General features: G+C 47.1%; 1 protein-coding gene across 3 annotated transcripts in view; it reads left to right on the forward strand.

Annotated features, from left to right (window-relative positions):
* Positions 1-14,836, forward strand: part of LOC144174889 (alpha-tocopherol transfer protein-like) — a 38,377-nt gene extending 23,541 nt beyond the window's left edge. For 2 of the 3 annotated variants that reach the window (XM_077703855.1, XM_077703856.1), the window contains one exon: positions 14,299-14,836. In XM_077703855.1, the coding sequence (XP_077559981.1) occupies positions 14,299-14,490 (192 nt within the window). In that variant the 3' untranslated portion in view covers positions 14,491-14,836. Of the gene's footprint in view, positions 1-698; positions 741-14,298 lie in introns of all 3 variants that reach the window. The other variant, XM_077703854.1, reaches the window with a different exon arrangement.
* Positions 14,837-26,023: the final 11,187 nt, after the last annotated feature.

Consider the following 26,023-nt stretch of genomic DNA (forward strand, 5'->3'; position numbering starts at 1 on the left):
CACACACACACACACGCACACACACGCACACACACACACACACACACACACACACACACACATGCGCACGCCACGCACGCACACGCACGCGTACACACGCAAACACGCGCACACACACGCACGCACGCACGCCCGCACATCTTCACACTTGCGCACACGAAGAAAAAACAATTTCGCGCCGGCTGCAATTTCCGTTTCGACGCCGCGCAGCGATAGCCACCGGTCCCTTGCGCCGTTTGTTTATTTACGCCAAGGCGCAGAAAAGAGGAACGTACGGTAGTCGCTCTGGCACATCTGCGGTGCCTCCTGATAGCCGCCTCCCGCTAAAGCGCTCCCCTGGGGGGTGACCCACCCAACCTGCCAGCGGTGCGGGAGGCTTCGCCCGTGCGGGGCGTCGCGTCGTTTCTCTAGCCCGCGCCGATGCTATCTAGGCGTCCAATCAAACCGCGAAAGTGATTGCCACTCTGGACTGCAGACGCCCCCACGACGAAGAGGCCTGAGAGTGAAGGCGCAGCTTAACGTGTATAGTTGCTCAGATAGTCATGTGAGGTCTCGTAAAGATAGTCGCATAAAGTGCCCGGTGTCGTAAACAACCACGACGTCGATTAGGTAAGCAGGGCAGGGGAATAGCTCGTTCGGTGAGGCTTATAAGTTCTGCCTAATTTGCGTTTGCTTTTTCCGGCCTCCGCCAATCCCAGAGCTGGCTGGTATGACATCATAGGTTGTGTTGCGGGAAATGAGTGAGTGGGTCGCATGGCCATTTCCTTCATTCCTCATTATACGCCTCGAGCTTTGCGATCGCTGCGCAGCCTGTCGCCGCTTCTCCGCGGAGTTAACGGGATTAGCGCTGCGCGGCCCATAGGGGCTCACGCAGTGTTTTGGTTCCTTTTCGCTTCTTTTTGCCCTTCCAAGTTCTAAAAAAATCTAAGGCCACTTGAAGCCAGGAGAAGTCAGCGAGGTCAATATAGGTAGGTACTAAGGAAAAGAAGGGCGATGACCCCGCGCCGGCGCCGGTGCCCGCGGAGGCCGCAGACGCGGCCGCGGAGACGCCAGCGCCATCTCTCGCCCCCGCCGCGGATCCTCCCGCGGTGAAGTGCGAGGAGGTGGCGCCGCTCGTCGGCACCCCAGCAAAGAAAGAACTGAAACTAAAGCGTGGCAAACTGTTCTCATGGCGACGCAGTGAAACATCCCCCTCGCGAGGGGCACGATCAAATGCAGAGCATTTCCGCGGGGCGCATGACGTTAAGTAGTTGGCGTTACGTTAATGTTGTTGCACTTGTGGCAACTGCTGACGAGAGAGCTCTCGTCAGCAGTAATTTGAATGAGTCAACGATATAAGGCGCGTTCGTCGCCTCCCATTCTGTGTCGGCGTTGTGGCGCAGTGGATAGAGCACCATGTACATCGCGTTCCGCCCGCAGGGTCGAGGGATGGAAACCAGGCGCTGAATAGGAATTTTTTTTTATATAGTGTAGGGGGAGGGGTGCGGACAACGATGGTGCGGACTACCAGGGTGTCGAACCGGAATTTTTTCGGGTTCGGTTCGGGTTCGGGTTCAAGCCTTTCGGGTTCGGTTCGGGTTCAGTTCCGGCGCACCATTCCGTTCCGGTTCGAACCGGTTCGAACCGGTTCAAACGGGTTCGAACGGGTTCGGAGAAAAAAAAAAAAGCAGGCGTGTTTTTTTTTCTGTTAATTTTTTTTGTGTTCGGTTTTCGTTTCCTTGTCAGGTTTCCTTGTCAAAAACGAAGCCATATTGTCGATTTTTTGTGGAAGTGTTATGTTTTGGCCAAAAATAAGCAACCCTGCAACACTTTTTCCAACTTTGTTCGAAATCTTGAATGCTTGCAGAAAGTAGTCAACCACCACTTCCAGTACTTACATCAGGGAGTCGGAAAGTCCCTCAGACAAAAAGTACTGCTCTGTCCCCATCAGATAACTTACAAACTTGTTTGAAATATTTTTCTCTCTTCCCCATCTTTGCGTTCTTCTACCGCTGGAATGACGTCATTACAGCGATGTAGCGGCTATTTGCCGGCTTTCCTTAAGTTGCGACATTAAAATGAAACCACAAAAGCGAAGCAGGAACGGAAGGCGTATCTGCTGGGACGAGCAAATCCCGCACTGCTCCTCTGTGCTGGCAATAGCTATAACTTTTGCAGTGCTTTCCAGATGCGAAGATAAGAGCGAGAGCGTTGATCTAAAGTGTTGAAGAGTTCATTTAACTGTAAAATGTGCTGCAAAATGTTTTCTATAGTAGGTCCACGATTAAAACATTAACTGAAGCGAAATGAAAAATGTGCTCGGACCGATATGACTGCGTATTTGTATGAATTTGAAAGCCCTGCTTTTTATGGCCGCAAGTTTATTTTTATTGGTTTATTTTTATTGATTTAGTTTCTTTTATTTTTATAATTTATTTTAATTTATTCTTGGATCATAACACCTCAGTTTTATACCCCGCAGTTGTTTTCTTGAGGAAGAAATTGACGGACGATTACGACACTCGCTAATGCAAAATTTGAGTGCAGCGCGAACTGTATTCTCGGCGACGGCGCATAGATGCTGTGCCTCAGGAAGTGATCGCGTCATCAGCTAATGCACGATGGCGCACGGCATACTCTGTCGCTATCTCGTAAGGGGTCACCACTGTGAAGCACGTCTCGCACGGTCACGGAATTATGCCCTCCCCCTTACACTTTCGTCATACTTGCAACCTCCGTTTTCCTGCTAGCTCTATCTTCGGTGGGTGTCTTCGTTCTCTCGGTTACAACGAGTCCAACGCTGAGGGACTACGCGAAACCACAGGAGCGAGTGCTTAAGGGCTGCGCTCTAACGCATGGCTCTACGTAGCCGCTGTGCAGCCGTGTGATCCACTCCCTTCGCCGACAAGTGACGGGCCGCACATCGTCTCCAAATAATGCGTTCTCGCCACAGTCTTCTGGAAGGCAAACAGGTAGCCTCCTGACCAGTGGGCAGCACACGGGTGCCTCCGACGCCTCCCCGTCGGTGCATCTTCGCCAGAATCTTCTGGTAATGGGCAGCCTCCCTGCAGACTACCTATTGCCCTGTCCTACTAAGCAGACGACCCGTCCGTCCACAATCGTTTTAATGCGTACCATTCTTTGCGACAGTAAGGACCGTGTAACCCCCTTCATTTCCACAAACATACCGATTTCGCGGGAGTTCCACCTGTAATCGCTATAATAGCGTAAATGGAGATAACTGGTCGCACAAAATTTCTGAAAAACTAAAAAAAAAGTAATCACCGAAACTGGCAAACCGTGTGACACCCTGCATATCCACAATAATGAGGATTTCGGGAAATTTCCACCTCTAATCGTTATATAGGGTAACTGGAGATAATTAGTCGAACAAAATTTATATAGGTAAAAAATAAAATAAAAATGTAAAATAATTCCGGAAAATGGCGAACCGTGTAACACCCTGCATTTCCACAATAAGGCAGATTTCTCGAGTTACAACTGTAATCGTTATAATAGCGCAAATGGAAATAGTTGGTCGAACGAAACTTTGAAAATCTATAAAATAAGAAAAATATTAAGCAATTAAAGAAAATGGAAAACCGTATAACTGCCTGCATTTCCACAATAATGGAGATTTCGTGAATATTCCATTTGTAATTATAACAGCGTCAATTGAGATAATTGGTCGGACAGGATTTATAAAAACCAAACAAAATGGCTGTAGAAACTCACATTGAGGACAAGCGGCTTAGGAATGCTACGCATTAGTAGATAATTGTTTCAATTTCTGCAGAAATTTTTTAGTACCCCGGAGTGTCGCCATGGTACAGTAGTTTGCGTCTCCGCCGCCTCCCCCCTCCACCCGGGCGTCTCGTGGCGGGCCGCCCCCAGTCCCGAAATCACGCATCCTCGCAGGAATCGCCTGCCTGGCAGGTAGCCAGGCAGGCAGGTAGTTTACTGGCGAGCGGGCCGTCTTTTTGGCGGGCAGGAGAGACTGACCGCCCGACATCTTTTTTGGCTCCACCAAATGTCTGGGCACGCACGCGCGCATGCACCCCTGTTTTCGCACAATGAGGCAAATAATTTTGCATTTAAATAAAATTATTGGTCTGCTACGCTTTTCAGGTACCCCTTGTTTCAACGGTGCTTTAGCTTTAACACGAAATCATTAGCACTGCCAGAAGTCGAAAACAGTCCCGCGTCGGCGTCAACCTCCGACTGTCAAGCGTGGCTGGTGGCGTTTAAAGCGATTTCCTTCTGCTAATATTTCATATGCTAACGTACCAGTTAGAAAGAAAGAACGGCTTTAATGACTCATTGGACGCCGTGTACAGGACGGCATTGAATAGGGAACCAGCGGAGATAGGAACTTGCTAAATTGCACTTCAGCGACAGGTGAAAGCGGTTGGGGTCTACGAAAGATAATAGCTGAGTGAAGTCACAAGCAGCAGTAATTATCCCTCGCAGAGAGAAGAAAATGAAGTTTAAATAAATCGAGGAAAAATTTCACAGAGGCGTCCTCATTCAAGGGGTAGAGTCGACAGTCGTTGCCACCAAGAGAAACTGATCTTCCAGGCCGGAGCTGGCCAAGGCTTTCTCCCAAATCTCTATGGAAACGTGTAGGTTGGGTGGATCTAGGGTGGACTTGTCGCAGCCGCCTACTGTGTGTATGAGGTTCCCAGGCTCCCCACAGAAGCGACGAAATGGGGAGAATTGTGTCCCGTCAAAGAGGTGAAGACTGATGATGTGTGGGAAGGTGTTAATCCGCAGTGCACGGAATAATCTTTCCTGGTTAATCGCTAGCGATTTGTGCGGGAAGGAATACGTTCTACGCGAGAGCCTATAGGCACCGTGCAGTGAACAGAGGGCGACACTGAGCCGGGACACCGAGCGCCGCCATCGGGGACTAAGAAAAATACTGGGTCGGCGACCGCTCGCCAGCGTGCTCGGGTTTCGGTTGCGCTCCTGCTTGGCGGCACTGGATGAAATGTAGTATACGCAATTTTTAAGTTTTATGCCAACAGAAACATACTACAGTAATTCTACCGCACCGGGCTAGGAATAGACTGGAGACTGAACTGTTGACTACGCGTACGGAGGAGGGGGCAAGCGATATTGACTTCCCCGTGCCACGCATAGCCAGAACGAAGGTGGAGCATTTCGTGCGCACGTTTTCACGTTTCCGCATAGTTTTTTCAGTGAATTTGTGTTGCTGATAGAAAGCGCAAATTAATTAGCTGTTCACAGCATTGGAAAAAAGCAGTTTTGTTCGGATACTTGAAATCGGACCACCGTGGTTTCGCGAGTACGGTGCTCCGTCTCACAGGATCGATTGTTTGGTTGTAGTGCGGTCTGTACGCTGCGCTACGTGTTAGTAGCATAGAATTCAAATCAAGTAAAATTACCTTAAATACGTGGGCTCCAATGTAGATCAGGCGGGTGGGAAGCATCGAGAGCTGCGCACCAACTGGCGGCGATTTTCGATTGATTGATTGTGTGGTTCCACTCGCCGACGCCAGACAGGCTATGAGCCGCGCCGTAGTGGAGGGATCGGAATTAATTTTGACCACCTGGGGATCTTTCACGTGCCCGGAATCTCGAGCACACGGGCGTTTTCGCCTCTATCGGAAAAGCGGCCGCTGCGGCCGCGAAACAACCCCGACCACGATTTTCAATTTCACGGCCTGAATTATCACCAAACATCCCCAGATTGCGTGTTTCTCTTCGCCACTGACAGTTCGTTTGCGCCGGTGCCTGTTCGTCCCATCCCGAGATCGCGAAGGGAGCGCGTTTTCTTGCTCCATGCACGAGGTCAAGCAGTGTCGCCTCAGGAGCAAAAGGAAGAATGCAACCCCTGCGCCTTCCGTCTCCTTTTCCGTGAATACATTCACACCGCACGCGGGTTTCGCTGCAAGCCCGCCAGTAAATGCCCGTGAAAGATTTAAGACTACCTCCCCCTTTTTACGGGGTGAGAAGGGCCTCCAAATATTAAAAGCATCATAAACTCAGTTTTTTTTATTGTTCTCTGAAGTTGCTGTTGTGAGCCCTGTTAAAATGACTTTGTTTTATTGAACAGCATTGATTTGCAGCGCAAACATGCCACATGCGTTGCTTTTATACCTTGTACTGACCTAGGTATTTCGACATTTTGACAGCTTTTTTTTTTTCAAAGAAATGCCCCTACTTTGTTTAAAAACAATCATATTTTTTCCCACAAAGGGGTAGGATGTTGCAACACTATTAGTTCTCTTGAAATTAAAATACGACCGGGTGTTACGTGCCGCATGAATTTTCATTATAAACGCCGCGGAAGACACATGCACAATGCAGAGAAACCAACCTTTGTGCAAATACTGCCAATTCGCGCGGTATTCGCGAAGAGGGGAAATTTATTGTAAGCTCACGAGTATTAACAGCTGGAAAACCGATATATTTTACTTTGACAGCAGCATGTAATCTGCTTGGTAGCCATCACCGTTGTAATTTCTAAAAATTTCACGGAAACTTGTGCTGCCTGTGATGCTGTGCCTTCTCAACTCGGACGATTCAGGGCAGCGAAGGCGGTAGCTTTCCTCCAGCACTTTGTGTCTTTTAAATTCTCTCGGTGGATAACACTCCGCCCTGTCGCCGTTGCAGCGTATTCCGCAAACTTAAGCCTCTTAAGCGCACCTAACCACTTGATAGACGCTTTTGCAAGGGCACGTACACAGTGCCTAAAGCAGGCGGCCGGCCAGAACCGTGCGGCTCGGCCTACCCAGTGTTGCACGGAGACGCGGTAGATGGCGCTGCGCTCGCTCGGCAAACTTGACTGCACGGAGCCTATAGTGCTAATTAATTTCCTGGTATGTATACAGGATGCATGCGTTTGGGCTCAGCTTCATCAGCGCTGGCTAAGCGGATCAAATGTCCAGCCACGAGGTTGCTGATCTTGTCTGCCGGCGATGCCAGTATGAGGTGGTGCCCATACAATCCTGGCTGGTCTCGTTGGTGGTCTCTGCTTTTTCATTCGAAGTGTTGTAACATGCAATAGACTGTTGGTAAAGTTGCGCCACACCTGATAAGAGTCTGTTATTACTCTTTTGGCGGCCCTTTGGCTAAGCGCACGTGCTATCGCCTCTTCCTCAGCTTGTAAGGGTCTATGTTCGGGGGTTGAGATGCTAAACCTGTGGAAGGCTGCAGAACGGTACCACGAAGAAAGAGAAGGTATCGAAGAATGCTATCGGGTGTCTTTCGCATCAAACCAGTTGATCGTTCCTTTTTTTTTCTTTCAGTTTAGTTGTTTCCTTGTCTTACCTCATATATATACACATTTTGAGAACCTTTTGCTGAATATAAGACATGCATTAGGCAATTAGTTTTTAAATTCAGTACGAGATGTAAATCTTACGCGAGAAATAACATAAGAGCGTAATACGTGCATAAAAAAGGCCTTTTATAGCATTCAGGTGGTCGACACACAACTTTTCGGCTATTTTGTGCGTAACTAAATTTCCTGATTGGTCGAGAAAGAGAACGCTGCAAAATTTACAAATGCCAAGGACCCCAAATCTATCATGTTTGCTCCAACCCTCTAATCCGCCTTAACTTTTCAGATACCCTAAACAAGAGGGTGCAGACATAACGCCATTTCACTGCCCCGTTTGTGCATTTGTTTTCCTCGTTATTGCTTATTTTTTTTCCCATTTGTACATTTGTACATTTGGTTTCCTCGTTATTGCTTATTTGTTTCCGCATGCTAGAACACGTGCTGTGACGTATCAATTTTGATACGGTGCTCCCAGAACTACTTTTTTTTCCTTCCTCTGCGAATTTTCCTTTTATTACGCGATGCACTGGCCTTTTCCTTTGCTCTTTTTGTTCTTGTGTTTTGTTTTAATGAAATTTTGATTTATCGTTTCACTATTGTGTTTAGATGTATACCCTATGTAATACCCTCCGCCGGAGGGCTTTTAGGGTTGTTTTGAAATACATAAATAAATAAACTGACCCGCTAATTCCTCTAATCAATATTAATCAACACCGCAGTCCCACTAATTCACATTAGTTCATTCACTCATCTCACTAAACCACCCTAGTCTACCCGCTAATCCGCGTTAATCGACTTGAAGGGACACTGAAGTGAATTTGTCAAGCTCCCGTTTTTGCTTGCACTGCGTAGACTGGCTCAAATTAGCACCCTTTTCATCGTTTATCCGGTTGACAAATCGGTAATTATTTTACAAAGCGCGAAAGAAGAAAAACTACCATGCGCGGTTTGCGGCGGCCGCACCAACTAAGGCTGTGACGTTGGGAGGAGGGGGCACCGTGATTGGACGATACCCAAGGTTAGCAATCAAACAAGTTTCGGTTTCGGTTCTGTAAAACACAACCGATGGCGTTGTTGGATGGGCATTCTCAATATCTCAGTAATCATCGTACCGCGCTTCTGCCATGTTGTCGGCTGTAAAATGCATAAGATAAGCCTCCCACGACGGCTTGGAATCGTAGCATTCACTAGCCGAGGCCTACGCAGTGCATGAACGCCCTCCGCGTCCCCGCAGACGCTCAAATACCATGCGCTTTTCCCCCATATTTGAGCTTGCCTCACTCATGCCTGTATCGTAAAGAGCGTGTTCGCACCAGGCCAAGGGTCTGTTGATTCTGGCCCGTGCCCACTGCCCACAAGCAGTCGGTGCTTATGGCAACAGCACGCCAACGAGAACTCGCTAGCGCGCCAGTGCCAGCCTGCGCGCGTTCTGTGAACTAGTTCGTGCAGCAATGAACGTTGCGGTACCAAAAAAGGTGAACTCAGTATAGAAAACATCGGCGGAAAACGAAAAAGTTCACTTATAAAAAAAAGCAAGCACGTACCCGCGGGGATTCGAACTTGTGACTTACAAAACATTTGCGGTGAAAAACCCAGCGCTCCAAACTACTCGGCCACAGCCGCTTTTTTTTTTTATTGTACTCGGCCACAGCCGCGCGCTGCCGTCCTTGGAAATATAAGGTATATAATGTTAACCAGTTTACACTTTTATTTAGTTTTACCATTTCAAGCAGCTTAGGTGACATTTGTTGTTTTGCCCTCGTGCAGTACGCATCCCCCAAGTTTCCACAATATCTCACGTCTAGCAATTGCATTTCTTAGACGGAAAAGCGTTCGCAGATGCGTAGTCGTGCTGCTGGCCGCTGTGCTTGTTTGCCCAGCGCAAAAAAGTGCTTCCCGCACCCTAGTTTTACGCTGTACGGTAAAAATATCAGTTGATTTTATTTCCTTAGTACCTATATTGACTTCGCTGACTCTTCTCCCGCCTTCAAGAGGCCTTATATTTTCCTACTGGCGTACCAGTCGGCGAAGCGTCGCATGTGCGCTTGTGTGAAGCGACCTTGACTTGGAGCTAGATACAGTGTACAAACTAACCAAGTAAAGAAAGGCACATTCGTCCATTCACAAACGTTCCCTGGCTTCATTTCAACTGAGCGAACTAATTGCGACGACCCGTCGGCGGCCGGCGGACGAAACGCTGGGCCGACTGACTGTCTGAAGGCCAGGGAGCCGTGCCGTAGCGCAGCCAATTGCGAGCTCGGCTCCTCCCGATGTCACACGAAAACGCCACAGAAAGCGGGCGAGCGTAAAGAGAGGAGGACAGCATTTTCGAATCAATTTTTCTACTAAATAAATTCGCGTAAACGCGCCCAGAGTGGTCGAAATATGGCCTGGGGACTCCGGACTACAATTTGCGTTAGTAATCCCTCAATGTTTACATATCACTTCAGTGTCCCTTTAAATACATGCACCGAAATGCTATCGCATTTATTTTAACAGTGAAAATGAGAAGGCCCCCCCCCTTTTATTTTTCAATTGTCATGTTCTTTTAGGCCAGTAACCAAAGGGCACAACGGCACTGTACAAGAAAAAGTGATAGTGACGTAGAAAACTGTGAGTGTTTGTGTCTCAGTGCTGTTTTTATATAAGTGCCCACTCAAAATAAAATGATTGGAAGATATGAATTTATTGTTGATGGTGTCCCTGAAGGCCTTCACAAGCGGACACGGATGCCTTCGAATTAACAACATGAAAACTTCACACGATTATAAACACACTGCAGATAGAAACCATAAAGAATACCCCATGATATGTTGCCACGGAATATGCGTTCTAACTTAAGTTATTGTAAATGCAAAAAGATAATTCGGGAATACCCAATGATATGTTGCCACGGAATATGCGTTCTAACTTAAGTTATTGTAAATGCAAAAAAATAATTCGGGGAGATGGGCAATACCTAAAGCAAACTAATAGTGTATACGGACTTTACATTAAATTTAGAGTAATAATAAGATGAGAACCTTATGGGCCTTGGGAACTGCAGACTATGCAAAATATTGCGTGGTGTCGTCTGGCGAATGGTAAAAATATCTTCGGATGCAAGGTAGAATACCAGGATGGAAAACTATAAATAGCAGTTTTGAGCCCCGGAACCGGTTCGGAACGGTTCCTTCAATTCGTTCCGGTTCGGGTTCAGTTCCAAAATGGCGGAAAAAATACGGTTCCGGTTCAGTTCCGGTTCCGGGCAAAAATTCGGGTTCAGTTCCGGTTTTCGGTTCGGTTCCGGTTCCGGTTCGACACCCTGCGGACTACGACGGACAACGCGGGTGACATCGTGAGTTACTGAAATGCTCTGCATTTAAAACGCCACAGTGCCGTCTGACGCTGCTTTAGCTGGGCCTAGCAGTGCCGTCCGGCGGCGCTGCAGGGGTATGCTCCCGTGCCGTCCGGCCGGTCCGGCACTTCAGCGGCTCCTGTACAGAGCTCTCAGCACACGGCTATACGAAAGAAAATAAGTTCCCTGTGACGCATCAGCCAGCTCAACATCGGGCGCTCATGGGTGGTTATATAAGCCGTTGTGTTAATGTATCCCTGTGAGCAAGCGAGCCAAATCCAAGGTGCAATGTGTGCTTACTCGTTCCCACTCGCGACTAAGTCCCCGGCGAATTGGTTAGCACGCAGCGCCACGTCGCAAAGCAACGACGGGGTCTTCGCTTTTCGTCGCTTTGCGACGGCGGAGCCGATGGCTCGTCCCTCGTCGGGCGACAACATCGCAAAACGGTATAGTTAATCACGGCTGCAGAGTCACCTGACGTAGCCGGTAACGCAACGTTTGTTTACATCCGCAATGCCAAACGGCACCAAGCCGCCGCACGGTCAAAGTTGGCCTGCCGAGGCAGGCCCGCTGGGCCGGCAAGCAGCGTCCCGTGCTCACCGGCTCTTTGGTCAGTGGTTTCAGCGTGCACATGTACCAATCGACGAACAGCGTGGGACTCATGCGTGCGCAGAAACTACTTTGGCTTGTCAAAGCAAGTCATCTTTGTAGGTAGCTGGATGCATAGCGGTACTGTAGGCTGACTTGCAGCCTTTTCGTAACACATCTAGAGTTTAAACGAGGAGTTCGAAGGCGCCAGAACTTCTGCCTGTGTGAAAAGAAGCGAACTTTTGCGGTCTGGGATATAGGTGTTGTGGAGTGAAAGCAAGCGTGCGTATTTCTTCCTGCAATAATATGTTGAAAAGTGTGTGCTTGAGTGCGTTATTTTCGACTCTTACCGCAACCCGCAATGTTTTCGGTACTATTCCAGGTTAGTAGCATGTGTTTTAGAGTGATACTACCTGTTTTGTCGCGTCCATGCAACATAATTTTCTTTGACTGCAAATGGTTGAAGCACTAAGGAAGTCGTACAGGTCGAATAACAGCTCCGCTAAACTACATCCGCCGCAGTGGCTCAGTGACTAAGGCGTTGTGCTGCTGAGCACGAGGTCGCGGGTTCGATTCCCGGCCGCGCCGGTCGCTTTTCTGATGGAGGCGAGAAGCAAGAACGCCCGTGTGTACGACATTTCGGCGCACGCTAAAGATCCCCAGGTGGTCAAAATTAATCCGGAGACCTCCACTACGGCGCACTCATCGCCTGCGTTGCGTCGGCGCGGTAAACCCTACAATCCATCAATCAATCCGCTAAACTACATGTAGCTAAATGAAGTCGCATCATTTCTCGCCGCAAGTGCGCCGAGAGATGGGTCGAGGTAGCGGCTTGTAGTTCGGTTTGATGGAGTTAAAGTTAGTCCGATCGCCTTTCTTGAGTTTTGTTGATTTTTACCCAACCGGTCAAACCGCTTCCGCTCATTGACTAGCCAGAGTCACATTTAAATTATAATCACTCTCAATGATTACTGATGATCGGCATTCAAACCAACCGCCGAGCTCGACCATGCCCTCTTCACAACAAGCAGCGAGAGCAGTCTTTCTTGATATTTACCCAGCCGAACGAACCGCTTCCGCTCATTGACTAGCCATAATAACCGTTAATTAGTAATCACGCTTACGAACTACAGATGATCGGAACTCTGGCGATGGATATGTCGGCCTTGGCTCTAGTGAGCGGTAGCGGAGCGGCCGGTTGAGTGAAAAATCAAGACTGACTGCTCTCAATCGCGTCAATTGTAAAGTGGGCGCGAAGTTAGCTGTTACAAAATCCTGGCACAACCACGCAAAAAAAAGAATCTCCGGGGGGAGTCGAACCCGGTCAACAAGCAGCGAGAGCAGTCTTTCTTGATAATTACCCAGCCGAACGAACCGCTTCCGCTCATTGACTAGCCAGAATACCCGTAATTGGTAATCACCATTACGAACTACAGATGATCGGAACGCTGGCGATGGATAGGTCGGCGTTGGCTCTAGTCAGCTGTAGCGGAGCGGCCTATTGATTGAAAAATCAAGACCGACTGCTCTGACCGCCTCAATTGTAAAGTTGGCACTAAGTTAGCTGTTATAAAACGCTGGCACAACCAAGCAAAAATATAATAAAAATAAAACATGTCCGGGTGGAATCTAACCCGGCACATTAGTGCAAGTATCCGAGGCGCAACCTCTCCACCAAATCTGAAGATTGAGCATAGCGTCTAATCAGCCGGTTTTGCTTTTATCTGGACGGAACTGTGCCAATTTCACGCCGGCTCGGTCTGGACGGAATGCTAAGCTCTGAGTTGTATTCCGCCTGGACGGAAGGATAACCCGCAGCGCTCCGTTCCGTCTAGATGGAACTTTAGCCCTTATATATCGTTCCGTCTGGACGGAACGCTAGTTACAGCTTTTTGGAAATAATAATGCACCGTTTTTGAAACATGCAATGAGAGGCACACCTCACCCCGGCTTCGGTATCCCGCGGATGGTGGCTATAGGTGAATGTGCGGTGAAGATGTGTTTGTTTGCGTTTGTGTTGTTTCGGCTCTATACGTTTCTGAGTTGGGGTTGTGTTGTTACATTGGGGAGGGTGGCGTGTATGAATGCGTGCGTCCGGAAAACGTGAATGTTTGTCCCTTCAAAAACCCGATTGCCCTAACCTGGTGCTATGTTTCCTTTTCATTTTGCTGCCACTACACGACCTTTCGTAGAATAATGCCGACCTTCAATTACGCTCTGGTGTTGAACTATTGACAGCACGGTCTACGAATGCTCCGCTTTTCCCTCTGCATCACATTTTCAATGTCCTGCCAAAAACGCTTCGGTTATTGATTGATTGTAGGGTGTAAGGCGCAGACGCAACGCGGACGATGAGGTGCGCCGTAGCGGGGGGCTCCGGAATAATTTTGACCACCTGGGAATCTTTAACGTGCGCCGAAATCTCGTACACACGGGCGTTTTTGCTTTTCGCCTCCATAATAAAAGCGGCTGCCGCGGCCGGAAATCGAACCCGCGACCTCGTGCTCAGCAGCGCAACGCCTTAGCCATTGGCCACCGCGGCGGGTAACGCTTCGGTTAGCAACAGCGATTGTCTATAAAGTCTACACAAAACTTTCTGTAGAAAGTCTACAGAACCGTTTCAATTCGAACACGGTGGTCAATAATTGACCTAGCAATAAGGTATAGGTTAGAAGCTGGGAGGTATACAGACAGTAAGTAGACAGTCTACTCAATGTTGGTAGCTTTTGTGGACTTTTGTCAACAAACATTGGGTTCAATGTTGGTAACAATTTTTATTAGGGAGAATTCTATTCTGTTTTCTTGTGTAGAAAGAGAGAAGTACCATTATGCAATGTTGCTGTATGCCGTAAGCGCGTAAGTAGTAGAATACAACAAAATATCAGGGCTCCTTCACAGAGTCAAACTTGTTTCAACAAATTTCCGATAGCCAACCCTATCGTTGAGGCCATACCGTCATTTAGTAAAACTGCCACTCGTATATTCTGAAGCCCTTGACGGATGGGTAGCACGAATGGCTGCCGTTCTGTGATTTCACTTGTATGCGCGCACTTAATACATTGCAGTAATTATGTGCATTCTTCAGATTCATCTCCTCGGCTACAACGTGGAGAAGCTGCGTGGCCTCGTTCCGGATGATCTCATTCCGGAGGCCGATGGAGGCACTCACGAGAGCTACGACTACGACGAGACGGAAAGAGAGCTGCAAGGCCGAGCCGATTTTTTTCGGGAGATCAGTGATTATGGCGTCCGAGACGAAATGAAGCGTCCATCTTAAGCTGTGTAACTATTTTTATGAAGCGAGAGGCCGTGCAGTGTTTTGTTGTGTGAGCGGCCGCAACGACAAACCTAAGGATAAATATCGTGCCTGGAAAGTGAGTCTCGTAGTGCCTAGTTCAACACAGCGCCATGCTTGCGTGACAACAAAGGGGATAAATAACAGCGGTACGTCACCTCGTGTGTGTAGAACATATGTGCTGACAGGAAACACCGACAAAAATTTTTCTGCAGTGATGCATTGCAACCGTGCCCCTGTCTATGAAAATATAACAACTTCATGCAGTCTCGCTCATGAATTCAGAGAACACCCACGGTATTGCGTCTAATAAAATTCACAAAAAACACGCACAATGCAGTTGGGATGTCGTTAGTTAAAGTTAGGTTTATCATTGTCTAAATTTTGTAAAGAAAGGCATTTAATTTTCTTTATTAAATGGGAGAAGAGTGCAAAAATGAAGCACATTACATTTAAAATATCAGTTGTGTATTAACAAGATAACGATCATGAGCATTGTTTTCTAAGTGAGTGTGTTAGCGGAGTGGAACCAGTTTTCCTTCAATCCGTGACAATGAAAGTGGTGAGCAATAGGTGGCATGCTCAGTGTTTTGTAGCGGAAATTGTTTTTTTTTTTCATTTATTCACAACGGCATAGTTGTATTGCTGAAAAATAACACTTGTGGCTTCGTTTTTCTCACGATTACGTGTGCGAGACTCGTTGTTACAGACAAGAGGAATTAATTTTGCCATGAAATGTAGAGCGGAAAAAGTCCCGCTGTTTAGAAGTAATAGTGATATTTCTAAAACCTCGATGCAACTGTATGTGATGCTCAGAATGCTTGTACAGAGTAATATGTGAAACTAAGACCGAATGATTTCACGAACGCCACTCCATTCGGGACAATACACGAAGAAGCTGGAAAACACCGAGCAATAAATGAAAACGAAAAAAAAGCTCAAGAGAGATCTAAGGTCGGACCCCAAGATGTATGTCGCGATAGCGATACTTCGATTCCCACGGAGCCTTTTCGTACGCCGTTGCAGCATTTCCCATATATGCTTCACGAGCACTAAATGTCATCAAAAATGGAAAGACTAGCAACGAGGGTTTTTAATCGCCGTGTCCGAGGAGAGGCAAAGGCTCTTAATTTTTATTCAATGATGCCTAACCCGGCCTGAACAATTTTGCTTCTTTCAGAGAGAGAGAGAGAGAGATCTTTGGTCAGGAAGAAATATTTGTCGTTTTGGAAAAAGGGGTAAAAAGATGGCAGGGAGCTTAAAGGTGGAACCTGAGCCTACGGCACCGCTGACGAACCAGCTCCTGCACCACTGATGCACCAGCGCCTTCGCTTGCCCTCTCAATCACCTCGCGCTAGTATTGCGGTGACGAGCTCGTCCAAGCTGCCTGCCATGTCTCGAAGCAGTGGAATATGCTATGTTTGAGTTGTTCTCCCCAGACCATACTTTTGGACATGGCTAGGTCGCGCGCAAGAGGGTGGATGTTTCCCCTATTTTATAGAGATTTAAGTTAATAGCACATGTCTGATGTTAAGTTAATGTCTTATAGATTTTCAGATACTTGTGTTGGTTTTTCTTGCACAGAATTTGTGATTATTCGGCCTTGATACCTCGTTGTTGCAAAGGGAAAGATCTTGTTCCTAGGCATCAGATGAATATTTGTTCTTGACACTTTCCAAGGAGGGCAGTGATCACGACTACCACGACTACTAAGTCCGCGACTTATGACCACGACTACCAAGTCGTGGTCACAAGAAGCGCGGTATGTGTCTTTGTGTGCCTCTTGGTCAGTGAGTCGTTCTCTTCCAGACAACTGGGTCCGGGTGTCCAGATAAAATTGTAAACTTTTTCCATTGTGGATGGGAATATTTAAGCAAACCCCTTGGGTATTCTGCCTGCAGAAAACTGTATAATGTCTTTTGAGGGTCTGTAATGATGTTACTCTTCTTTTTGATACTTACACTATTCGAATTGCCAAGCGGGTGGTCCCAACTTCCACGTCGTTGTTCCTGTATGTTGAAGGGTCATGCAGTCACAAAGATTGACACAACAGTCAGCTACAACAATTGGGCCTCGTGCTTTTGTACATCCCGAAGTAGGTGTATACTTTGGTCTCCTGGCTTGGAACTTTCACCCAATGAACTTAATCCTTCCATATCGCCTCTTATTGTGTAGGATTGGATACATATTTTTGATACAGGAGAGTTTTTATGTGGCGTCGCTGAATCAGCACCACATCTTATGGCGTGCAGTTGTTTCTTTTCATAGGGGTGGGGGAGGGAGGTGGGGGGGGGGGGGAGGGACGTGTTGTCTTCTATACGATGGCCCTTCCCGATTTTGTTTTTCTATCCGCTTTCTTGGTGCTTGGAGATGGGGTCCTCTGATGTCGTGAAATCGGTTAGGATGATACAAGTTGAGGATCTATTCATCGTCATTATAACCAACATCCAATTTTGGACGACTGCAGGGTGAAGGGCTGTCCCATTAATCTTCACCCGCTCTTGTCTTGCGCTTCCTGAGTCCATTCCTTGCTCTCAGTGTAGGTTTTTCATCCCTCCATCGAGTAAATGGCCTTCCCCTTCTTCTAGATCCGTCTATGCATGTCCATTCTATTAGCCTGGTGGCCCACCTTTTGTTAGTTCATCTTAAGGTAAAAACCTCGATATTGAGTACTGCTTATATGCTGTCCTGATAATGTTTTCTTTTTACTTTCATTGGTGCGGCTAAATTTGTGGTACGATAGGCTATGCAATATTCCGGCCATGATCAGTGTTGCATGAGCCTCATCGTTTCGTTTTCTCTGTTTGTTACTTTGCATTCGGTCGGGCGCTTTGGTTGTGGGCAACTGGTTAAAGATCTTCGGTTTTGGGCGATTGTGAGTTTGGCACTGCCGCTTGTTTTGAGAGCAACCCCGAGCATTCCTACGTTACTGATTTCTGGGACATCCGTATCTACTTTTAGGGCGATTTTTAACTTTGCCGCGTGGCGGCATCGGTCATTTGACAAAGCGAGCTTGCAACGGAGTCACAACCACGCGAATGTTGTAACGTATTTTGAAAATTCATGTGATTAGACCCTTGGGTTTTATTTTAGTTCGTTTCTACTCATAATAAATGCCTTCCGTGAGTTATGAGAGACTGCTGTTAATCCTTTGACCCCTGTTTTAGTTAGGTGACCCAATGCTTGTCCGGCATCAGTAACATACAGTGAAGTGCTAGGGTGGTACCGGTACAACCGGCGCACCATGCCGCCGCCCCACAAGGACCTCACGAGACACCAGGCGGTGCTGCTCCGGCAGTTACAGACAAATTCAGTATTAACGCCGGCACTGGCGCGCCACGTGTGTACAGAGCTATACGCCAGTGAAAAGTGCAGTATGTGCGGTGCGGTGCCAGAAACCCTAGCCCACATCATGTGGGATTGTGAAGTGCGACCGAAAGAGGCGGCGGACCCGTACGGGCGCTGCCCGCTAGCATCACGAACGCCGTGAGGTCCGCAGACCTGGACACGCAGACAGCCGTCGTTCAGCAACTCGAGGCTGCTCTCGCGCGGCAGACGCGGGGGGAGACGCAGCGGGGGACCCTCGGGGGCAGGACGCCTCGGGGATCCGACGCGCGCCGAACCCGCCGACGCCGGCGCGGGGCTTTAGTCATCGGGACGCGATAACCGCGTGAGGCGGGGATCGGCCCTGCGCGGCCCATATCCCACGCCTACTTGTTGGCCCCAATAAAGTGTTTCTCTCTCTCTCTCCCGGTGAAAAAACGCCGCGTTGGCCCAGTAGGTGCAGAGTAGGTGCACTTCCTTGTGCTCTGCACAAGGAAGTGGGTTCGATTTCCGGCCCCGGCGGCCATCTTTTTTATGGAAGCAGGCAACTGAAACGCCCGTGTGTCGACACTTCTGCGCACGTTAAAAATCGCCAGGTGGTCGAAATTATTCGGGAAACTTCCGCTGCGGCGTGCTTCGTAGCCCAAGTGTGGCATAGGCTCATGAATTATGGGAATCTTGTAATTATCTTTCGGTGAAAAACACCTTGATGTGGTGGCGTAAGTTGGGGGCACGGCTAGGCACCGTGTCTGCCGTGCATGCTACCATCGACTTGGCGTAAGCAAACTTCACCGCGCAGGCGCGGCACCTGCTGATAACGCGTGTTCTTTCTTTCTTATCCGCCGTCGTGTCATTGAAATCCTTTCAAAACTTTACTTGCGCCACATTACACAAATCAGCGGATCCCTGGAATCTTTCTGCCTCAGTCGTAGCTTCCGGTTGGCAGCGGGGACGTATTTCCGTAGACGCCTGATGAGCACGGCTGAGAGCGGGCGGCTAGGAACCATGGGGGAAACGAAAAATGAGCGTAATAACGCTATCGCCTTAAATATGAACGAGGGATGCTTAGCAATGTCTCAGAATGTGAATGCCTTCTTCTAAGATTGAAGTCCTATTTCGATTTTCTGCTGATTTCCTGTTGAACTTTCTGTTGAACTTGCCCCCGCGCCCGTCACCACTTGACAATACCCATGGGCAGCACCATGCGTCCGTCGTTTCGTTCATTAGCCATCGCCAGGAGCCACCTATTTGACCCGTTGGTACATTCACCTGGCAAGGTGGCGCGGGGTGCACGAAAGACAACGGCCTATTCTCTTCCGGCGCTGGGCTCCGTCACCCTTCCTCAGAGCCCTTTTACATCCCTCCTCCCGCTGCGCTGTTTGTCTTTCCTAGCGAGCACTCCCCAGCTCCCGACCAAAATTTCAACTTTTGTGTACCACCTATATTCTGTACCTCCCAACGCGCGCGCTTGATAGATAGCGATTCAAGGCTTTCGCCTTAGGAATAAGAGATGTTCCGAGGGAATAAAAGGCGCGAGAGTGGTACGCCTGTTATTTTACAGTTTTATTGATCGGTCGGCACCTTCAGGCTTGTTCAATAAATGAAACTAGAATACAAAAGACTGGAAGACATGAACGCAGGAAAGTGGAAGATACCTTAAATTGTGCTTTTTATACGCCATTGTTCACGCCACTACAAGCACAGTTTGACAGTTTTACGAAGTGGAAGAAGCAGCCCAGAAAATTCCAAATCAGCTATCCCATCACTTCCAGTTTATGGCAGATCATGTGACTTTTCCGGGTGTGTGTTTGTGAAGCGTCTTGCTTAATTTGTTGCTGTATATTTACTTATTTCTACTTGCCGTCATGCAGAAACAATTGAACGTGTCCACTCAAGTTCTCTTTTTATTTAGTCATGCACACGCACACATTTTGTAGCAGAGTATTTGCTGCTGTTGGCAAGCGTGGCAGGGGACGGCAGAAAGTTAGATGCGCAGAAGAGTTCAACACGTTTGCGGGGAATAGTAGGTCGCAGATAGCAGAGGACGGGGTAATTGGAGATCTATGGGAGAGGCCTTTGCCCCGCAGGGGGCGTATATTGGATGATGATTAAGAAGATGATTTGTTGCTGCAGTATCAGCACGGCGGCATGGAATTTGTCAATTGCCCTGAAATAAGCAACTGCGCTTTCTTTCTCTGCTGCACCGATTATTTATTTATTTATTTATTTATTTATTTGTTTGTTTATTTATTTATTGATTGGTTTATTTGTTTATTTATTTATTTATTTATTTATTTTGCCCTCAGGGCATACAAGCATTGTAGAGGGGAGGTCCTCACATAAAAGCAAAAGAAGGTTTCAAAAGCACGCGACAAGTGTTTAACGATTGTACACACAAAAAATTTTACACTAATGTTAAAAAAAAACCTGGTAAAGCAAATGCAATAAACGCAGCCATAAACGCAATCACACTCGGAACAAAAGAAAAGCAAATGATAAGCGTACATCATTCGCCGTAAAAGAGCACAGTAACGGCGGATCCACACAAGCATACAACACACTAACAAAGAAACAATAAACAACGAAAAACAAAAGTATTAGACAAAAAAAAACTTACAGCAAATTTGAATTTGACAATGCTTCCCGGAAATGTTCAGGGTTAGTAATGCAGGCTAATGAAGCAGGCAGGTGGTTCCACTCACGGCACGTTTTTGGCAAAAAAGAATGAGAGTAGGCGACCGTGTTTTGGTGCGGGATATGAACTTTGTCACGATGGTCAACACGTTGAGATATGAAACGTGCCGGTTGTATCCAGCGTGATTTGATTACATGGGTATTATGATACACTTTCTGAAATAGGCACAGACGGGACAGTTTTCTACGTGTAGCCAGAGTAGTTAAGTACAGACTGGATTTCATAGAAGTTACACTGGCCGTACGATGATAGTTAGAAAGAATGACTTTCACAGAACGGTTTTGTACAGCTTCAAGTTGGTTAGTTATATTAGTAATTTCCAGGATCCCAAGTTGACGAAGCATACGTTAGTATGGGGCGCACCTAACATATAACTGTTCTTTGAGGGAAGATTGTGCTCGCTTGCCTACCTTCTTTGACCCTTTACTACAGTTGCAGTGGCTTCCGTTGGCGGCCACATTTCGCTCCTGCCTATTCAAAGCAAGTGTGTTGGAATGCCTCGTGCTCCAAAGATACGCGGAGCCCCAGCATGTCTCGTTGCGACTGTTTTTACACAGGAACAAAAAAATGTATGGAAAGCTAGCTAAATATAGGTCCGCTGTAAGAATTGAGAGAAATAAAACATGCGGAAAAGCAGCAAGCAAAATAGAGCAAACCAATATTTGTTGCGATATTTGCCACATTCCTTTGCACGACAAACATGTGGGCATACTTGTATTGTGAGGCAGACTCTGACGAGATCTAAGCACTTATGAGCTGTGAAGGCGAAACACATAATGTCCTCTGGAGCGCCGCTGGGGTCTCCCTCCAATTTAGTGCTGCGAGTAATTGACGCTGACGCGCCGCTGTGCCAGGGGATTGGGACGCGTGCTTGATATACCGCCACACCTGGGACTGTCCCAGGCTGCACAGAAAGTGTGTCCCAAGACCGGCCTGTCTATGGCCGCTTTCTGGCATGTCCGGCCAGCATCCAGGTTCTGGCAGCCACTGATCATACGTTTTACAGCCAACATTCGGCAACCAGCACTTCGGTGTTTCTCCGGCTGCCCGTGTTCAGACACACAACGGCAGGTACCCGGCTTCCAGATATTCAGTTCACTTTCGGCTGCCGGTGTTCAGAAAGAGAACGGCCGCAGTACGGCCTTAGGACTTCCTTTTTGGGGGGGGGGGAAGCGGTGTGGAGCCGAAGCACGGCAAGTGACCGGCCACAGAATATTCGTAATCTTGTGGCACTCGGTGTTCGAAAGGAGACCGGCCGGAGCGCGGCGGCCGCGCATTCGCTCTTTCAACGGTGAACCGCGCGTCCGGCGGCAGAATTATTTGTTTTCTTCGGGCAACCGGTGTTATGATGGAGATCGGCCAACGTACGGCCCCAGAATGTACGTTTTTCATTCGGTTAGCGGTCCTTGGCGGAATTATGGCAAGCGAACGGCCGCAGAATATTTGGCAACCGATGTTCAGGAGGAGACCAGCCGACTTAAGGTCTCACTTCATGCGTCATTCTTTCGGTAAGCGGCGTACAGACGAATGACGCCATACGTCTGGACGCCGGAGCTCATGCACTATTGGTTGGAAGGAGACTGCGCGGTGTAGGACCGCTTTTTCCCTCGGTGAAGAAAAAGCCGTTATGGAGCCGAACGAAAAAGACGCGTTTAATCCGCTCGGTGTTTCTACGTTTTCAAGGAACGAACTTCGTTTGTCAAAGAGTAATGAGTGGTTATAGTTACAAGGTGCAAGGACTCGCTTGACATTACCAGGTAACCTTTTAGGCCATCGGAATGCCATATATTGCCACAAGAAGATTGTGCCACACGGTCGGGTGAGCTAGCCTCCCCAGTCATAGCCGCTACCCCGCCTCGCCCGCCAGCTTCGTCGACGCATGAGCGCGAGGCTATTCGCCCCCTCAAGAAATGGAGAGCATTGGACCCGGCAGAGATGTCCGACCCGAGATGGCAGTGGTTCAACGAAATAACTGGCCTTAAAGGGCGCCAAGCAAGCAGCCACCACGCAGGAGCTCAATCCGTGCCATCTCAAGGACTCCCCACCAAAGAAAGGCAGGGGCGCGCCAAAGCGCATGTTTTCGGCTATTCTTCTTACAATAATACTGCGAAAAACAATGTCGCACTATTTTGTTGGTGGTAAACGTAGAAAAGGCTAAGCTCGTGCTCACCTTCGTGCTCTGCACTATGTTACTTCATCGGAATTCATGACTGCCTATTTAAAAACAAGTGCCATTGTAAATTTGCGATAACAACAGAGGCTTGTCAATGACGAAGCCTGGATGTTAATTTAGTTGCGGTGTTTCAAGGTGAGCTTAGCTAAACTTGGAATATGTCTCATTTGGTTAAACATAATCGCCAGCATCGTAGCAAACACGGATTTTATCAGGTTTTTCTTGCTCAACGCAGATTGTGGAGTTCAGGCATGATTTTGCTCTAGCAAAAGATAAGCTTAAAGTAGTTGACTCTATTTTCCTGGACTGCAAAAAAGCATTGGACGGTGTTTTATATGAGCTGCTTGTTAGTACATTGCGGTCCATAAACTGAATGAATCGGTTATTGCATGAATAGCCGAGTATCTCTCTCTAAGACAGCAGTCGGTCGCTCTAAATGGTTGCTCGTCCCGATATGTTCCTGTGCCCTCAGGAATTCCCAAGGGTCAGTCGCGGGCCCTCTTTTGTTTCTGTTATACATAAATGATATTACTATTGGCCTCAAATGTGTTCAAAATGGTCGCGAATGACTGTGTAGTTTACAGAACTGTAGCGAATGAACGTGATTCCGGATACCTGCCGCAAGATTCGATTTTAATAACATCCTGGTGTGCTGATTCAGAAAAGTCGTTGAATATTAAAAAGTGTGTTAACGTCACCGTTACAAAAAAACCGTCATTCCAATTGAATACGTATACCGTAAATTACGCTGCTTTAAGAACGGCCGGGAAATATAAATAACCAGGAGTGTATTTAATGAGAGGTTAGAGGTTAAAAAGGCATGTTGACAACATAAAAGTTACGGCTGCACGTGTGTTTGGCTTTCTGAAACAAAATAACAGCGAACCTCCAGTTTACTTTTATAAAAGAACAACCGTATTTCACTCATGTGTGCTCAGTGTTGGAGTAAAAGTAAACTTCAATGGTAAGACGTGAAAGATCACAGACGAAACCTCAGCTTCCAATTTTTTTGTAATTTCTATCATTCGAACTCTGGAATCGATGGGGAGAAGTATATCCAAGCGCCATTCTACATATCCCAAAGTGAGACCGCAATCTTAAATCAAATGATTAACTTTCCTTTGAAGGTGACGCCTTGCGTGATTCATTTTATCTTAGATCAATATGATAGTGTAATTATCTTCCATGTATGATTTTATCCATATTTACAGTGACGATTTTCACCACGCTTTGAAAAATTATTTGGTTATTGTTCTCAAATTTGATGCTTAGTGTTATGTATCTCCCTGCTGTAATACATGCAAAGCCGAAGCCGGTATCAAATAAATAAATAAAAAATAATTATTAAATAAATAAATAAACACACTTGCGGAATCGCAAGTTCGCCCTCGACGGGTTGAGAGCCTTACGCATTCAAACTCAACCAATGAAATATTTATTGCTTTATTCGTTGCAGTATGCAAGGTTTTCTGTATGCATACTACCATTGCTATGCTATTGGTTTGAAACAAATTATGAAACTATAGCCTTACGCCTTTCCTTGGGAGCACACAGAGGGATACAACTGCAGCCACCAGAAGCAGGGTGTCATTAGCAACGCTTCTAGAATTTTTTTAACATAGTACGACGTTAGAGAAACTTAATATCTTTAGGGCTATTAAGTGTTGTGCACGTAACTCATGAAAACAACATCAAAAAGAGGTTGAAAATGAAAGTACTTGTTTGAATTCTCCTAGGATCAGCCCTGTGAAAGATCATCAGAAAAGGTGATCATGTAGAAAATTTCTTTGCAAGAAAAACGGTCAAAAACTAGACATACTTTTTGTGTGAAATAAATTATGTTGAATGCTCCTGAGTATTTTTTGGAAGACCAAAACACTTCGTAAAGGCATTCGCGCCGGTTTTATAAACAACTAAACTGGTCAAGCAACTGTTGTAAAAATAGTTGACTTAGTCAGAGCATGGAAGTGTTCAGGAAGGTTGTCCTAATAGAAATTGGCTAAAAGCGACATTTTCATCTTTGTGAAATTCAACCCAATAAAGTATGCGCCTTCCGCCCTCCCCCCCTCCCTCCTCGCCTCCTTCCTCGTTTATTACTGGTAAACGCCGGCCGCGGCCGGCGTGACTCGCAAGTACGCCGTGTACTCTTAGATCGGCGCCGATCTAAGCGTGACTCGCAGGATGCGTGACGCTTGTCAAGCGTGAGTACAAGACAATTTTCGCATGCTTGTGTTAGGCGTGGTGAATTATCACGCTAAGCGTTCAGGCTTGCCATCCGTGAATGGAAACCTTCTTAACGCTTAGTGAAGGTGAAAAAGAGGTTTATTCTTACCTCATGCGGCATCCTCCAGCTGTGTATAAGAGGCCTCTCTGACCGTAAGAAATCGATTAGAGAGAAAGCTGAAAGAAGACGATAGTTGCTGTGCGGTAATCATGCCCTGGGTAGATTGGAGCACCAACCAAGCACATAAATACGGCAAAACAAACATTATCTTATTTTAGCTTTCTTTTTAGATGATTTCTGACGGTCAGAGAGAAGTCTTGTACACAGCTGGAAAATGCCGCTTCAGGTAAAGACAAATCCTGTTTTTCATCTTCACTAAGCGTTAAGAAGGTCGCCAGTCCCGGATCGACAAGCGTCACGTTATGATTACGGCGTTTATTCTTCGTTATACACGACCCCAAACTTAGTAGTGTATGCAGAAGAAGGGGGTTTAGGATTGCCGCTGAATTCCGGTTGTGATAAACCCCAGCGCCGTTGAAGGCAGTGCAAAACAAGCGTTCATGAAGTATCTTGAACAAGTGCACCTAGTGAATCCCACACAATTAGGCCTGTGATGTGCATTCTTTCGCCAACTATACCCATACGTTTGTGGAGAAAATTAGGTTAGGAAGTCTGGAGAAGATTGCTGCAAAGGTTGATATTTTGAACCAAAGATTAGAGTCAAAGAAATTTGAGCAGATTTCAAATTTGAGCAAAACTTTTTATTCACCATAACTTACAAGAAGGCTTCCGAACAGAGAAATCTGAGGAATGAAGACGGGAACTACAAAATAGGCTCCAGAGGAACTGTTGATGCCGCTTTAAAGCAGCACGGGAATACTGCTATGAACTTAAATCAGGCGAGGTGTCGTTTCATCGACAAATCGCGCAGCATTTTTAGCACCCATGAAATTTCGTCGATGCAGTAACCTGTAACTACTACTTAAACGAACCCTAGTAACTGCCTGAAAGCAGACAGACACCTAATGTTATTTATGTAACACACACACACACACAAACACAGCACCAAGGCGTGTCCAGTTGCATCCACGACTTCTCT

Source organism: Haemaphysalis longicornis, unplaced genomic scaffold (genome assembly GCF_048455015.1).
Source record: "Haemaphysalis longicornis isolate Haplotype H1 unplaced genomic scaffold, Haemaphysalis longicornis Haplotype H1 scaffold_3, whole genome shotgun sequence".
Taxonomy (NCBI): Eukaryota; Metazoa; Arthropoda; class Arachnida; order Ixodida; family Ixodidae; genus Haemaphysalis; species Haemaphysalis longicornis.